Source organism: Cyprinodon tularosa, unplaced genomic scaffold, assembly GCF_016077235.1.
Source record: "Cyprinodon tularosa strain WSP-4 unplaced genomic scaffold, ASM1607723v1 ctg549, whole genome shotgun sequence".
Lineage (NCBI taxonomy): Eukaryota > Metazoa > Chordata > Actinopteri > Cyprinodontiformes > Cyprinodontidae > Cyprinodon > Cyprinodon tularosa.
The window spans coordinates 328,093-346,632 of record NW_024039284.1 but is presented as its reverse complement, the minus strand read 5'-3'; the positions used below and the strand labels follow the sequence as shown (position 1 = coordinate 346,632).

The following is an 18,540-nucleotide window of genomic DNA, read 5'->3' as shown; positions in this document are numbered from 1 at the left end:
GCTTAGCAGTCAGCAGGATGACTGCAGGCCCCAGCGGCTGTGTGATGTTGTCAGCCTCTAAAGCTCTTGCCTTTGGTCACACAGCGAGGCTCAGTGTGACTCAAACATAATGTGGAACTGCGTCTGTGTCATTTTACTTCTCTAAACTCCACTCCAGTTTCAGCCTCTCATTCTCCCTGGCTCTGTCAACGCTTTATTTTCTTTTATTTATTCCTTTTTAAAATTTCATAAACTAAAACTCCTCCCCCCGTCTTATTTTAAAGCTAATTTAGTAGTAGCCATTCAAAATTTCCCCACTTTCTTTGATGGGTCCTTGGCTGGTCCTTGGCTGGTCCTCATCTGGTCCACTTCAATTCGTTGTTAAACATCAATCTTTGTAGTAAAATAATTTTTTTTGTCATGATTTGTGGACATTAAGATCTAAAGAGAAGCGCCATCTCCTGGTCAGACCTTCTAATTCAGGGAAAGGGTGGAGTCAGAGTAAAAAATATGCAAGAGAGGGGGTCCCTCCAGTGGCTGGAAGTGGGCTGTCACTCACCTAGTGCTTGACTGGGAAGGGCCATTTTGAATGGTTTCTACTGGACATATGGACTCTATTTTAGAGACAGTGGTCATCTGACCCAGAGCAGAAAGCAGACTCTGGGTGCGTTCGATGTCAGCATCTCCATCCTCCATTCTATCTGGAATAGGTCCTTGGAGGCCCGTGAAAATATGGAGGCTGGAAGAGTTTGGCAATGGATTCAAACAGATCCAGCCTTCTCCAGCTTTCACCTCCAGATGTAGAATTGACCAATCAGAGGCCTCCTGTCTGTGGTAAGCTACAATATTGGAGAGGTGCAGCAGAGTGTCTGCGGGGGGCGGGGCATATCTGCGTTAACTGCGACACACTCGCAGACGACCTGGTTTCTGAGCATAAACCAGGCTGTAACCGGCTGGCAAACAGCACAGAACAGCAGGCGAGTTACTGATTGCTTACTGGTTGCGATGAGTTAAACCCGTAGTCACCACCTTTAAAGTCCATATATATCAGTATCTTTTTCACTTTTTTCTGGTTTCACACTTAAATAAAAAACTCCACATATTTAAATCTTTTTCCAGACCTTTCATTCAGTCCCTGCAGAGAAATGTGGCAAAGAATCTGTCAATCAGAATCCTGTGCTCTGATTGGGTGCCGTTAATCATGGTCACGTCTCTGGAGTTGCTCTTGGGTTGGAGATCTTGGACTGAAAGCTTTGGTCGTGCTCTGAGGTTGAAGAGTCTTCCTCATTCAGGAAATGTTTTTTTTTCCTGCAGGCTGTATCACTCTGTAGATGCTACATGTCAGCACTTATTATCTTGGTGATCGGCGCTGGGTGACTGTAATAAGCTTCATGTCACTTGTGGTTAAATCAGGGAATCCTGCACAGAACTGGAGTGACTAATTTAAAAAAATAGAGATGTTTTTTAATTTCCTAGAAGTATTTCTTTTTTGAGTTTTATTTTGTTAGTTATTGTTATGTTTCGTTCTCTGTTATCCATCTGGCATATTAAATAAAAACAATTATATCAATTAATCTAATAAATCAATGAAATGAGTCTTTGGTGCAACTGAAGATTCATAGCTCCATCGTCTGAGGAAGGCAGCTCTCCCTTTAAATCTAGTGGTCCTCTTATCCAGCCTCTCCTCACTTTGATGGTTTTCAAATATGCCCGTGAAGATTCTCAGCCATCCAGGTCAGAGTCATTCTAAAAGAGTTTCAAAAAACAATCCTCTGGACTTTGTTTCCAAGGTTGAAGACGTTTCTCTTCCATCCAGGAAGCTTTTTCAATTCAAAATGTCAGAAATAGCTTTTAGTTCCAGGTTTTATCCAGCAGCCCAACAAAGCCTGGTTTTAGTTTAGAAAACATGCAGATAGAAACGGATGAACGGGTCCCCCCCTTTGGAATGGGGGTCGTTTGGCTTCTTTGTTAGCCTGCAATGCCCCATACCTGTCTGGAACTAAACGCTATTTCTGACATTTTGAATTAAAAAATCTTCCTGGATGGAAGAGAAACGTCTTCAGACATGGATGGATGGATGGATGGATGGATGGATGGATGGATGGATGGATGGATGGATGGATGGATGGATGGATGGATGGATGGATGGATGATGGATGGATGGATGGATGGATGGATGATGGATGATGGATGGATGGATGGATGATGGATGATGGATGGATGGATGATGGATGGATGGATGGATGATGGATGATGGATGGATGATGGATGGATGGATGGATGATGGATGGATGGATGATGGATGATGGATGGATGATGGATGGATGGATGATGGATGATGGATGGATGGATGATGGATGATGGATGGATGGATGGATGATGGATGGATGGATGGATGGATGGATGGATGATGGATGATGGATGGATGGATGATGGATGGATGGATGGATGATGGATGGATGGATGGATGGATGGATGGATGATGGATGATGGATGGATGGATGATGGATGGATGATGGATGATGGATGGATGGATGATGGATGATGGATGGATGGATGGATGATGGATGGATGGATGGATGGATGATGGATGATGGATGGATGGATGGATGGATGATGGATGGATGGATGGATGGATGATGGATGATGGATGGATGGATGATGGATGGATGATGGATGGATGGATGGATGGATGGATGGATGATGGATGATGGATGATGGATGATGGATGGATGGATGATGGATGGATGATGGATGGATGGATGGATGATGGATGGATGGATGATGGATGGATGGATGGATGATGGATGATGGATGGATGGATGATGGATGATGGATGATGGATGATGGATGGATGGATGGATGATGGATGATGGATGGATGGATGGATGATGGAGGGATGGATGGATGATGGATGGATGGATGATGGATGATGGATGGATGGATGGATGATGGATGGATGGATGGATGGATGATGGATGGATGGATGGATGATGGATGATGGATGGATGGATGGATGATGGATGGATGGATGGACGGATGGATGGATGGATGATGGATGATGGATGATGGATGATGGATGATGGATGGATGGATGATGGATGATGGATGGATGATGGATGATGGATGATGGATGATGGATGATGGATGATGGATGATGGATGATGGATGGATGGATGGATGATGGATGATGGATGGATGGATGGATGATGGATGGATGGATGGACGGATGGACGGATGGATGATGGATGATGGATGATGGATGATGGATGGATGGATGATGGATGATGGATGATGGATGATGGATGATGGATGGATGGATGGATGGATGGATGATGGATGATGGATGATGGATGATGGATGGATGGATGGATGGATGGATGGATGATGGATGGATGGATGGATGGATGGATGGATGGATGATGGATGGATGGATGGATGGATGATGGATGGATGGATGGATGATGGATGGATGGATGGATGATGGATGGATGGGTGGATGGATGGATGGATGGATGGATGGATGATGGATGGATGGATGGATGGATGGATGGATGGATGGATGGATGGATGGATGGATGGATGGATGGATGGATGGATGGATGGAAAGCTTAAAGCCTCCTGGTTAAATTAAACCCCCTGATTTTTTTCCTCCATTAGTTAAATCTTTGAAAAAAATGATGCTCCTGTTTTTGTCATTTAGTTAATCATATTTAGTTAATTTAACACAATAGTTTCCTGTTAGCAGGGTAGGACATAAAACGATTGTGTTAAAGTAACTAAAAATAAACAGAGTAAACAGAGTAGCATTATTTTTCAGTGTTCTTCCTTTCAGTTTAAGCCTGCTCGTCCTCTCAGCTCACCGGATGGATTCATTTGCACGCTTTAAAATAGGATTTAAAGCCTCATCTGCAGCCTGAGCTCTCAACCTCACTGCCTTCAAATCCACCTTCATCACCAGTTAAATGAACTGCACTGGATTCATCCTCTCTGCCTCCATTGTTTGCTAACTGCAGCGCACTGAGCGATGCTCCAGCACTGAGGAGCTTCTGCATAATGATGAGAGAACAGAGCTTCACACAATAAGTGTCCAGATCACGGTCCGACTTTAGGAGATAACAGTCAGTCTGTGACACTGACAGTAAAATCTGATGGACATTTAAATTAAACGTTATTTCTCTGCTATGGCAAACAAGGTTGCAGATTACTTAAATAAAGACAGGAAAGTTTTTTTATTTAATTTTATAATAAAAGGATAAGTAATTAATACTCACACAGTTGTAAAGACATGACTTTATTATAAACTTCCTCATATGTGACGTTTAAAGGCTTATCATGCATGAGCAGAAGCAGTAAGTTTCTCAGATGTTGGAACAAATCTGTCTAAATAAATAATCTAAATAAATGGCATTAAAGTCCCTGATTAGACATCCATGCTGGATGGTGTTTGTTATGTCCTCTGGCCAAAAGGCACAGCAGCTTTTTATGAACAGTAACTCTATGTGTCCTCCTCCCCTGTGGAGAAACTAGCAGAGTCTGACAGGGACTGGAGACCACCTTTGAGGACACAGCACCAACAGCCAGGATGATTTACTCTACTTCTTTACTTATCTGACAGCTGTGACACTTTCCAAAAGTTTGGGCAATATTTCTGAGCAGGAGAAATGTTGAATTTAGAGTAATGTTGTTTTCAGAGTTTAAAGGAGACTCAAATGATTGAGAAAAAGAGAAAGTTGGTGGCATAAGGCAGCAACAGTCCGGACTCCTTAGAGTAAAAATGTGTTTTCTAATGGGTTAGGGTGGTGGTTCCCAAACATTTCAGCCTGTGACCCCAGATTTTCAAGCTCAAAACAAAAGGACCAAGTGATCTGGATCTGTGTTTCGGTGCCACCTAGATTCCCTGAGGATGGAAATCAAGCAGGAGATCAGAACCGAGCAGGTAAAGGAAGGCAGGATAATCCAGAGGGCAAAGCCAAAGCCGGCGTCAAAGACATGCTCAAAGGAGACAGGGCCAGGAGATCAAAGGTCTGAAGGGGTACCAAAGGGAAATCCATAACTGAGTCAAGAACCAGTTCAAGGTTCGGTACACAGTCAGAATCCAGCAGGTGTCAGAGGACAGGTCAGGCAAACAGATCAGAATGGGGACAGGCGGGCTCAGAGGCCCAGAGGTAGAAGGGGTCAGGATGCTAGTGAAGGTTCTAAGTCATCCAGGTCATAGTTATTCCAAAAACAAAAGAAAATTAAAAACAATCTACTGGAATTTGTTTCCGAGTTTAAAGACGTTTTTTCTTCCCATCCAGGAAGTTTTTTCAATTCAAAATGTCAGAAATAGCGTTGAGTTCCAAGATTTATAGAGTAGTCAGGATCAGGCAATCAGAAACTGTCTGGTACGCTAGAGAAACTCTCATCAAATAATCTGGCACTGATGACTGGAAGCAGGCAGGTTAAATAGAGGCTGAAGCAGGTGGATAAGATGAACAGTAATGAGAAACTGGGCGGAGATACGCAGGTGGATGAAATGAGGAACCAGACATCAGTGCGAATGACAAGGATACAAATACCCACATGGTGTCCTGACCACCACTTAGGGAATCCCTGGGTTTGGGTGTAGTGAAAACACATTAGGTATGTATATGGATTTATGCTAATATTAACGACTGATTTAAAAAAACAAACTATGAACTTTTTCTTGGTTTAAAAATGTGGCCATTACTGGATAGTTACAGACAAAACATGAGTAGACCAGCAGACTGATAACCTGGTTCTTTGTTGTCTTGACCCATCGGCCTATTTTATCTAAAAATGATCAGAGTGCCTTATAGGCACGCGTCCCTCTAAATCATGACTGATTTAGATTTAAAAATCTAAATCGTTACAAGTAATCTGTCCATCCATTCATTTTCTAACACGCTTATCCCAAGTGTGGTCGCGGGGGGTGCTGGTTATCTCCAGCTGTCTACGGGCGAGACTTGATAAGTAATGTTTTCATAAAACAAGTGAATTTGTTCTTGAATTGAGGAGATAAAAAAGAGACATTTTGCCAATGGAACAAGATAATTTACATTTAAAATAAGAAAACACAATTGCATTGACTTGTTTCAAGTGCATATTATCTACTTATCTTATTTTAGGAGTAAAAATACTCATTCCATTGGCAAACTATCTGATTTAGCTACTCAAATCAAGGGTAAATAGACCAGTGCACTTTCTCACTTAACTAATACATTGTCTTATTTCAAGTTGATATCTATTTACCTTATTTTAAGAGTAAAAAACCTTCATTGGCAACTTCCTTAAAATTAAGGTTAAATACACTTAATTTAAGTCACTTTTGCTTATTTCTAGATCGTTTTTGCAGTGCACTCCAGTTACTGGACCAATCAGTCTTTAATCAATGGCGGCTGGTGGAGTTTCCTCCAGGAGGCGCTATAACTTGAAAAGAGACCAAAAACCAATTAAATGTATTTTAAGGCCTGGGTCTTCAACGTTTTCCAGGCCAAGGACCCCCAAACTGATGGCGAGATGGAGCGGGAACCCCTTATTATATATATTGTATAAAATTATATAAGAATGGGCTCTCGGCCAATCACAGGGAACCTGGCGGAGCCAGCGTGTCACATACGGCCTCGTGATTGGTAGAGCAGCAATAGGGGCGGGAAAGCTGTTACAGCCTTTGAGTTTGCTTTTTTTAACTTAACTTTTATTCTCTTTGTTCGTTCGTTTTTGTTCGTTTATATTTGTTCACTGTAACTCTGTGTAGTCCTGCCCTCTCTAAAGATGTTGTTTGAGAGGGTCTTTGCGTTGTTTTAATGCCCTTTTTTTCCACCTGCCGGGGGGGGGGGGGGGGGGGGGGGTGTAAAAAAATGTCTAATCAACCAAAACTTTCGCGACCCCCATGCAGTACCTCCGCGGACCCCCTAGGGGTCGTGGACCCCATGTTGAAGACCCCTGTTCTAAGTTATCACACCACAATATTTACATGAATGCCAACATAACTCAGCAGTTTATGCTCTGTCTCCTTCAGTTTTGAAGTTTGTGCAGGAGACAGTCAGCAGGTTCTTGGTCCCTGAAGGGGGTGTAGTGATGTAAAAGTTCAGTGATGTAAAATGGTGTTGGGTTCTGACTTGGCATCATTGGCCTCGTCAAAACCAAAGTATTGAAAATAACTGGGCAATGAACTGGAAACTGGAAAAGCTTCCTCCGGTCAGCAACCCGGCAGTAGCGTTCTGCACAGACTGCAGCAGGTCTATGAGGGTTTTAGTTAAACGGGTTTCAAGTGACGAGATGAAACTAAAACTATTGCATTGAGTCAATCAGCTGGTTTTCCTTTGATAGAATCAATCTGACTGGATGATCTGGTGAACTGGAAAGTGCCTTGAAATAAACTGAATGGAATTTCATTAAAGCCTGGATTAAGAGCTCTGGGCTGAGTTTAGAAATATTTAACTTACGATAGAAAAAGGAATCAACCACATGTTTTACATGACTTTGGTTCACGTTTCTAAATTCAATTCTAGGCAGGGAATTACAGAGTATTTCTTCACTGAAAGAAGAGCAAAACACTGGAGGCTTTTCTCAGAGGAAAAGATGTTTTTGCTCTTCTCCCGACTGGTTTCAGCAAGAGTAGCCTGGCTTGTGGTTGTGTTTTCGTCGTTGTCGTTCTGTTAGTACGTCATATGCTTCGTTGATCTGATTGGTTTATTTGGCCCGTCTATCACCAACATAGGCCAATCAGCTAACCAGTATTTTTGCCCCTTCCCAAAATTACTTCAACGGAAGGTTTCCAGATGGATATGCGGAGCTAATCCATCTGGCGGAGTCAGGTTAGCGTATATTAGCTGCGACATATGAATCAAGGCAAAAATTTGATTGACAAATGACGGTTGATATATGATTGGCCAAATTTAGGTGTTCAGGCTGACAAATAACTAACTGGCCTGCAGAAGATAATGGAAAAAAACCCCACAGATTTTCAAACAGGATAAAAAAAAATAGAAATAGAAATAAAATCTAACTTTTGGGACAATATGGTCTGATAAAGAGTACATTTATATACATGTTAAAGCCAGAATGATTTGACATCTAAATATGATTTCCCTACGACTTCAAATAGACCGAACCTGACCATGTACGCTGAGACATGACTTAAATCAGGTTAATCCTGATGTCATGAAATAAATCAGTTCTGCTTCTGTGGTGGAGAGCTTGGCTGCAGCCGCCATGCTGCAGGCTGAAGTGAAAACACCAACCGGTCCCCAGTGCAAACCCTCACTCACGCAGTGGGGAGTCTGGAGATAAGACAGAGGTTTAGACACAGTTGACCCTTTAAGGAGCTGAGGAAACAGAAACAGGAGCAGCTGTCATGCATCAGTGACCACGTGTCTTTAATTCCTTCACTCCAAAGCCTTTCCTGTTGATTTGACCCTAAGTTACGGCAGCAGGAGCATCTGCACACCTGAAAACAGACACATTAACCACTGAATCAAACTAAGCTTTGTGATTTTCAGTTTTCTGTCATTTTTTTTTCTATTTGCTGGGATAATAAAAGGATTCATTCTAATGTATATTTTTGTTCATTTCTTCTGCATAAGACCCTGACTTTGGCCGAGCTTCAGCAGGCAGACAGATGGCCTCACAGATGGACCTTCATCTATGGTGGAGTTTAAAAACTCAAAGTTTAGAACCCAGAGCAGCAGAGTCTGACCTTGAAGTAAAGCTTCCTGGAAACAGGTGTTTCTACTTGTAACTTTGGGTAATTTCCACTTTGGTTTGTTGTCAACAACCATCTGTTGACGGTAATAATTAATTTGAAATGTCTCAGCATCGACCAGTCCTTCCATAGCAGGGCGCCGTGTGTCTTTCCTGGTGGGGGGGGGGGGGGGTGTTTGTGTTAGCGGCGTTAATTTCCCACCTCAGCGACCTTTCAATCGGCCTGAACGGCATTAACCTCACGCATCCTCCCTTCATCACAGCAACAAACCCTCTGAGAGCCTCAAACTGCAGCCGCCCACATTCCCCATGGTAATCTGTGCCCAAACGTGACCTTTGACCTTAGCTTGGTGGCTGATGAACGATGTGAGACTCCCCCCTCTGGTCCTGTCTAGAACTACAACCTGCTGGCAGTGAGAAAAATCCACTCAGATTTCCAGGATCGTCCTAGAAACCAGTCAAGGAAAAGCTAAACTCGGATTATACTGGTTGTTTGAAATGGAACCGACTGGGAAACAGACAGAGTGCCGACTATTGTAATTAGTAATTAATTAGAGGAAAATATTGCAGTATTTTTAGGTTGGTATTTCCTTTGCTTTCCCATTCATTTGTCCTCAGAATCCAGATTTGGGAGAAAAAAAAAAGAGATTGAATAATTTAACAGACAAATAAGTCAATAACTGTATCAACAGCTGCTTGAATAAACCTATAGATGGTTTAAAGGCCAAAAAGTTTAAGCCACTTGTTGAAAAGCATGCTTTATTATGTCAGAATTTATTTCATTAGTTCATAGAGATCTTTGCAAATATTTATATTTTATTTAAGGTCAGCCTCATCTATGAATCAAAATGCTAACAAGTTTCTGCCCTTTATTTAAACTGTGATGCAGGTTACCTTATCAAATCTTATTATCAAAGAGTAGAGCAACTCATAACTTATTAAATACAAGAATTATAACATATTATTTTGCATAATAATCCTTTAGGTTTATGCACATTTATACAACAAAGCACCAATTCCCATGATCTATCCAATCCACTCTTTTTATATAGCACATTGAAACAGTAAAACATTTCAAAAGTGCTGCATATGCAACAAGAAAAGTAGACAACATGAAATATTAATAAAACTGTTTGAAACAATAAATACAATAAAATAAATACAATGCCACAGGGGATTAGACAACATACACAATGCTAAAAGCCAGAGATCGACAGCTGCACCCACAGATATCCCATCTAACTAAAGATACTTTTAATAGGGTTAGGGTTAACAATTAAAAATAAACATTAATATCACAGTTTTTAAGTTTTATTTTGAGTTTTCAGTTTCATCAATGTTTTTCTTGTTTTTCTTGTTTTTCTAGTTTTATTCCTGTTTTCTGGTGTTTTCTGGATGTATCCAAGTTCTTAGTTATCCCTCTGCTGCCCTCTAGTGTTGGTCTCCTTCTCATATTTTCCTTCTAGATTCCTCTGTTCACACCTGCTCCCAATCAGCTCATTAGTCCTGTCTTTGTTCAGTCTCCCATATATACTCTCCCTGTGCAGTTCCTCAATGCTCGTTCCTTGTCTTTCCCTGGCTCTTCATGATGTCACCATTGTTCTGTTTTTGTTTTTTCTGTAATTTCTATGTTGGATTTTTGGATTCCTGCCTCAGCTGCCTGTGAGTACTACATTAAATACTCACCTCTGCCTCCTCACCTTGGCATTTGGGTCCTCAAAACCTCAATCAAACTGTAATAGTTCAGAATCTAGAAAAAAGCAATGTAATGCTATTTAAGTAATATGCTATTTAAATCATATATATATATATATATATATAAATATACACACACACATATATATATATATAGTGGTGGAAAGTAACAAAGTACATTTCAATCTGAAAAACACACACAAAGGGAAAAGAAAGTTACCGGTAGGAGATATTTATTTAAATAATGACTTTAGTCTTTGGCGCTCAGACCTGGGCAGGAAACATAGAGCTGAATTTTGTTAGATCTGCATGAACAGGAGTAAAGAACAGGGCTGTTTCCCCCCCAGGCCTGAAACTGGTGGTGGAGTGGAGATAGATGGAGTTGGTCAGTCTGTAGACTGCTGGTTGGAGAGACGGTCTGCTGAGCTTTATGGGGAGATCCAGTGGACTGCAGGAGCTGATACTAGAGCTTCACTCAGGGACCTGGAAGATGGAAGTCCAGTTGGATAACACAGGTTGAGAGAACCTGTCTATGATGAGAAAGCATGGAGCGACAGTGGAGAGGAAAAACTCCCCGTTGGGAAGAAACCTCTGGCAGAACCAGGCTCAACATTGAGGTCTTCTTCCAATACTTTTAACTTTCCCTCCATTTCCAGGAAGCTGTTAATTCCTTCTTCCTTTTAGCTCAGCGTAGTTTTTTAATCCTCTGTTGCTGTTTTTCATCCATCATGGCATCATGGCACCACTATATATAGTTAAACGCCTACTATTTGTGATCTGAAACTGCAAAGTGTTTTTATATTTTGTACAGATTAGTTGACTTCCTGCTGTGCTTTATGCTTTCTACAGACGGCTTATATTAGAGCCTGTATTCCATTAATCTCTGTAATGGTTTGATTGAGTCACCCTATTAAAAACAATAATCAATTAATCACCATAATTTTTTTTGTTCCACTCCCACACAGATCATTAGGCAGTTTGGGGTTAAATATTCTGCTGTGAATCAAACCTACAACTTTCCAATTGGGGCTCTCAGGTTGGTTTTTTATAAGCTTATTTTATCAGGATCAGAAAACGTTTTTTTTTTTTTTTTTTTTTTTTGGTGGGGGGGGGGCAGGTAGATCGACTGGGACCTTTAAAAAAAAAAACTGTACTTTTTTTTTGTCTTCCCAGCAGGTGGTCTTTGACTCGTACTGGTTTAAGCTCCAAACTAAACATCTCCTAATGTGAAAGAAAACAATCTGATCTATGTTGAGTAAAGAAGTATTCCCAGAGCCACCAGGGATAAAATGGCAGCTTATTCATATTTAAACCCACAAACGTCTCAAACTGAAGCAGCTAAATGACAACGGCTTTGTTTTTCCAGTGTTGAGCTGCACAGCCCTGCCAGACGAAGCCTTTGCATGAAACCGTCCTTGTTTTAACCTCATCTTATCAGGATCAAATGGTTTAAGGTGTTAAAGCAGATGAGTCAGCAGAGTAACTGCAGGCACATGTTTGGTGAAAAGAAGCGGTTTAGATGTTTTGACTTTAAACTAACTCTCAGCTTTAGGACGTTAAAATCCAGGATTTAAAAGCAAAATAAGTTTTATAATTCATGGGATGACGAGTAAAATTTAGCAGATAAAAAATGTAACTGTCACGTTTCTGTAATCATGTCCTCACATTTAATCTGTTTTTGCTACATTTAATGCTAAATATATCCATGTCTAGAAATAGTGTCTATATTTCTATGCTTTTTAATAAGTCTTACATTTTTGTGAACCCTAAATCTTTGTTACGTAGATGCTTATCTTTTAATACTTACACCTTTTTTCCCTCTCACTCCCTCACAAGAGGAAACTGTTTCTTAGACAAGTCTGCAAATTAATTTAGCAAAATTATTTCTACATTTGAAGCAATATAAAAATATGTGACGACATAAGGTCATCATGAAGGAATCATGAAAACCAGTCTTTTACATGAAGAGGCTTAAATGTCTGAAACGATTCACCAAATGGAGGAAAAGTAAAATCTGTGCAAACTGGAGGTTATAAAACTGGACGTGTCTCTGCGCTGAATGTAAACAAAGACAGCTGGATATTCAGCCTAATGCAAAGAATATTGTTTTTTCCTTATTTCCTGTTTTTGTGATAAAGTTCATTATTTCCATAATGTAATGATGAAACTTGAATATTCATATATTTTAGATTCATTGCACACTAACTGAAATATTTCAGGTGTTAAATGAGGAAGTTATGTCCTCAAAAAAAAAGCTGTAGCGCCTCGGGGGCTTCCTCACGGTAAAACCATATAAAAAGGACTATAAAAAAGGAGTTAAAAAATAACAGAGTTTATTCCAGATCAGGTCGTTACAGGACAGAGAAAAATGCTTGGAGCTGCACAGCTGTGGTCTCAAAAATCACGTCCACGTGTGTCCGGCAAAGTTTGAGCCCCAAACAAGGTCATCTCCTGCTTCTTATAGCTCATGAGTCTATGTGTTGCACCAGGTGGATGCTTAGCTGTCCGTATCAGAAACTGACACACCATCCATGCCCAAGGATTACAGATAGCTCTCCTCTATCAGTCCGGCTCCAAGATGTTCCCATATCCTGTGTATTTTTAAAGACACAAAGACCTCCGTACACAGTGACATCCACAATGTGAAGGAAGGCCTTCTGCTCTGTCTAATCTGGCTAATAAAGTAACTATGCACATGATGTATAAAGAATAAACCTAACACAGGTCTTAATATGGATGATTTTGGCATACAGCTCATGAAAACCCAAAATTCCTATCTTTATTTGTTATGGTTCTCATTTGTTGACTCTGAGTTTTCAGTTTTTTGTTATCAGTTGTTTTGTTTTTATTTTCCATCATATTCTAGCATTCTTTAGTTACTCTCTGTCGCCCCCTTGTGATTGTTTGCTTTCCCCTTGGATTCCCTCTTGCCAGTTCCACCCACACCTGCTCCTCATTCAGCTCGTTAGTCCATCCTTTGTTTTGTTCTCCTTAAATACTCCACCTCTGCAGTCACTCAGTGCTGGTTCCTTCTCGTTGCTGTATTGTCTACTCTGCTCGTCTCTCCCCGGCTCCTCAGACTCGTTTTATCCCCTGATGTCTCCATGGTTTTGGTTTGTTTAATATTTTAAGTTGGATTCCTGGATTTCTGCCTCTGCTACCTTTGGTCTGTCATTAAACCTCTCAGAACTCATCTCTGCTTCACTCGTCTCTGCATCTGGGTCCTCGAGCAACCTCACCACCCATTGTTGACATTATTACAATATGCTAACATTTTAAGAAGGACCTGTAGTATGAATCATTACAGGAGAAAAAATGAGCACAGAGCCAAAAATCAGCAAGGATCAGTCAGACTTTCCTCCTAAAATCTCAAAGAACTTCAGATCAACTCTCGCTGTTCATTAAGCTCTAATTATTTCAGGTGTAAACATTGGCTATTTTTATTTTATTTTTTTTATGGATCAGCAGAACAATCAGGTGGGGATCATCACTCAAACTAGTTTAATGCACTCTGCTTGATATTTGTTGGTTTAAAGAGCCACAAAAAGAACAAATGACCTTTTAATAAAAAATTAATCAGGGTTTGGGTTTTGAATCTAATCAAGCTGCATCTGTTCGATTTCCATCACTGTCAGCGGTTGTTACTGTTCAACCGTTCATCCACTGCTACGAGCATCAGCTGAAACTCATCGAATATAAGGATATTGGAGACAAAAAATGGGATTAAAACTTCCTTTAACATCATTAACCCTATTAGTCTCTAAGTTACCTGATAGTCAGTCAGTGATTAAAAATGACTTCTAATCTCTTAAAGTAATTCAGCCTGAAGTGATTAAAGCTCAAACCGAGTTGCTGTGCAGCTTCCAGAGAGACTTCCTCATCTGTGGCTCTTGGCAGCTCCTCCATATCTACCAGCAGTCGTATTTCCATCCAAATGAAATCACACCCAGAAGGAGGGGAGAGACGCCCAGAACCACAGCCAACCAGCACACAGCTCTGGTAACATGACTGCATAAACAACCCAATTTAGATGATTTCATTTGACAATATGTAGAATCATCCTCCCACTTCCCATTCAATCCTGCCCTGTGTTGGTCTGTTTGTAGCAGAGGATGAACACCCAGGTGGTTAAAGGGAATCATAAGATGTTACATAATTTAACCTTTAGAATTTCCCTGACCTGTTTTCCTTTTTATCACCCTAACAATCTAAACTAACTTTTGATATTCTACAAGACTGGAAGTATTTTCTGCATTGTTGCTGCTATAGGCTTAGACTGCTGGAGGACATAGGGACCCCCATTTCATCATTCTGCTTCATTCTATCTCTATTCTCCCACTCTGCAGAATCTGTTAGTTCAATCTCTAACGTTCTGCTCTCTCTGCTTTTTCTCATAGTAGCTTCATCTGGTCTGTTCCTGTTTGGCTGTGACTCCATCCTGGAGAGAAATATCAGCTGTGCTGCTGCCATCAACACCTTTGTTTCTAGATGTTGGAGCTTGGCCTGTTTTTCAGTGTAGTCCTGTTTCTCTGACTGTGACTAACTGGATGTGCTCTCTTCATCCTCTGACATGGGAGCTGGCTCGGAGCTCGTCTGCCTGGCTGTGTGTTTCCTGGACGGGGCCGCCTGTGGAGCTGGTTGACAGTTGCCTTTTGTATCTATGCTTCTTTTTCTATGTCTGCTTCTGTCTCCTTGAACCCCTGTCAGCTCAAAGGTTTTTTAAATCAGTTTAATCCCATCCAAATGAAGTGACTGGCTAATCAGCTTCTTTTTCAGAGACTCTGGTCCAAAGACTATAACTTCTGTTTTGTCTTCATTCAGAAGCAGAAAGTTAAGAGTCAGAGTGAGATTAGAGATTAGAGTGCCTGTAATCTATGTAATGGGTTAGCTTCATCTGGATTATAGACAGATATAGCTGGATATCATCAGCATAACAGTGGAAATTAATCCCATGCTGTCTAATAATTCTACCAATTGGGAGCATGTATAAAGTAAAGAGAATTGGTCCTAGCACTGATCCCTGTGGTACTCCACAGGTAACCTTTGAGCGTGTTGAAGATCTATCATTAACATGAACAAACTGAAATCGATCAGATAGATCAGATTTAAACCAGTCTAGAGCTGTTCCTTTAATTCCAACAAAATATTCAAGTCTTTCTAAAAGAATATTATGGTCAACTGTATCAAATGCAGCACTAAGATCCAACAGGACGAGCACAGATACAAGTCCATTATCTGAGGCCATGAGAATATCATTAGTGACTTTCACCAGAGCTGTTTCAGTGCTATGATGAGCTCTAAAGCCAGACTGAAACTCTTCAAAAAGTTCATTATGGTGGAAGTGATCGCACACTTGTTTGGCAACTACTTTCTCAAGAATTTTAGATCAGAAAGGAAGATTGGATATAGGTCTATAATTGACCAAGTCATCTGGGTCAAGAAACGGTTTCTTAAGCAGAGGTTTAATTACAGCAATCTTAAAAGCTTTAGGTACATATCCCTGTAACAGAGATAGATTAATCACATCTAGAATTGAGGAGGAGATCAAAGGGAATACCTCCTTAAATAACCTGGTTGGAACTGGATCTAACATCCAAGTTGAAGGCTTAGATGAAGACAATAATTTTGCTAATTCAGAAAGTTCAACTGGATCAAAGCAGTCTAAACCCGGTTCAGATTCCATGACTACCTCAAATGCTGCCCCCCCCTCCAGACACAAACCAATCAATATTAATCAAAGAAGCTGAACAGGGCTATTATCTAGCATCACATCATCAATTCTCGGTGCTAATTTGCAAACAGGAAACATTTCTTAAAAAAAGGAGTTGAATAAATTTTTGTGTGGATTAAATGCATATTCAGGATCGTATAGATTTTATTTTTTAATCCAGGGCAGTTTATGTAGCAACTGTGCACATTTGTGATTTATTGTAATAATGGAAACTGAAAGAGTTCCTTTCTCCATGAGTTCAGGCAGGTGTTACTGGAGGACGTGACATCATCACAGTTCCCACAGCTATTATGGTGCTTCTCCAGTAACACAGAGGAAGGATACCCCTGATTTAAATTCCACTGTCGCTACAAGCATGGTTAAATTTACTTATTTAAACTCTAAAACACTAGATTTACGAATAACCCAGAAATATATTTAATCCAACCATTTGTAAAATGTCTGTTTCTGTCATTTTCAGATTTAATTTAATATCAAAGTATCAATAAAAATCTGTCCACGCTAATTTTAATCCTCTGGACCATAATAATAAATAAGCATAATGTTTGGCAGACCCCAAATGTTGTGACTAAAAATCCATGGAATTTTAGATTTTATTTTGGAGGCTGTAGTTTATTTTACAGCCAAATGAAATTTTGGGAAACCGATCCTACTATGAGCTTGACAGAAGGGAAGTTGTTTATTTGAACTGATTGGGAGGTTTTCAAAGCAAATGTGTGAAAGCCTGTGCGGGCGGTGGGCCTGTTTCATGTGGGCAGCGTATCCTCCAACAGCGAAACACGCAGCTATGTCACAGACAGAAGGGATTTTATGTATCTTCAAAACAGAACATGTTCTGCCCAAAGCAAAGTAGCACTGAGCCAACGCTGCGTAATAATCTTGTCAGGAGACGCTGTCTGAAGCTTTACTTTTCAGCAGAATCTTGTTTTGTGGATTCAGCTGGTTTAAAACACCATCTTACTCTTAAATATTTTTTTTTCCACAATCATGACTTCTCTTCAGCTTGGTGTTAAAATACAAAGCAAGTTTAATGGCAATAAATCATTATGACTGCAGTCTTTACCGGGAAATGAACCATCTGCTCCTCACAGCCTTAAAACACAAACCACAGCATGATCCCAGATTCAAATCTACAAACTGAAGCTGCTTTAAATCGCTGGTCAACAAAAATGGGTTTTTAACCTACAGTTTAATAATGACCAGATTAGATCAGCATGTTGAACAGAAGCTCTGGGGTCTAATTTATCAAATCTGCATTAACAAAAGGAGGCCTAAGGGACGCCACTTTACAATGCAATCTATTAAAAACAATCCTCTCCATCAGTAGGTCAATGTGTCACTCCAACAGGGGTGGATTTAGGAAATGTGGGGCCCTAGGCAAAGACAGGCAGGGGCCCCTCTGAATTGAGAAGACAACCCATCAAACAGCCCCATTCTCCAGATGTAGAAATGTTAATAGAATAGACATCCATTATCTGTTCTAGGTTGTGTCCCTCTCTTCTTGTCCCTTTTCTTCTTGTTTTCCTCTCTATGTTTTGTACTCAGCTGACTTTTCATGCTGTCTCTAAAGGAATGAAAGATTTTTTCCAAGCACTAAGCTCACTTAGCTGATTGCTCCTTCCTGTGTTTCCAAAAAGGCCAAAGTAAATAACCCAGTCCTTCTTTTCACTGTAGACAAGCCATGATCTGCTTATCTGTTCTCCATTTTTCATTTGGATGAAATAATAGCTGCATGAATCATGACAGCAGACAAGATAGAGGAGAGCAGGAGGCGGGGTTACCAATCTACTCGCTCTGGAGAGCAGAGTTCGCTGCTTTTAGATGTTGTCTCCAAAGTCTCCAGTAGCAGAAAAAAGTCTCTAGATTTGGCGCTAGGAGCTTTTTAGAAATCAAAGTGCTAGAGGGGTCTGAAAAGTGGCTAAATATAGCGACTAAAGCGCTAAGTTGGCAACACTGCTCTTTGCATGGTTTGTTTTCAAATGGTTTGCTGCTGTCTGTTTGGACCTTTCTGAACATGTGCAGCAAAAGGACTGATCCAATATGGTGGACACTGAAGGGGCGGGGCTGAGACACACTGAATATTATCAGCGTTCTGATGGCATTTTAGCCAAAGGATTTTTATCAAAAACATAATTAATGTGCAGAAATAAGGAATAGTTGATAAAGAAAATTGATCCCTCCACCCTTATTTCAAGTATCCACTCAACCTGCCTCCTTGACTTCAATAATCTGCTAACCCCTGATGATCTGGTTTTTCACTACAACACTGGTCTCCATAATATTCTTGACTCACTTGCTCCTCTAAAAAATACATTTGTTTCTTTCTCTGTCTCCTCCCCCTGGTACACCCCAAATCTCAGAAGCATGAAAACCAAAGACTTTACAGAAAAACTGGTCTTACTATACACAAAGAAATGTACAATAAT

The 18,540-nt window shown here is 40.5% G+C and overlaps 1 protein-coding gene across 1 annotated transcript in view; it reads right to left on the bottom strand.

Moving 5' to 3' along the window:
• LOC119796420 (basic salivary proline-rich protein 3-like) overlaps positions 1–14,289 on the bottom strand; it is a 46,253-nt gene extending 31,964 nt beyond the window's left edge. Inside the window, exon 1 of the mRNA XM_038304937.1 lies at positions 14,229–14,289. Coding sequence (XP_038160865.1) covers positions 14,229–14,289 — 61 coding nt within the window. The remainder of the gene's footprint in view (positions 1–14,228) is intronic.
• Positions 14,290–18,540: the final 4,251 nt, after the last annotated feature.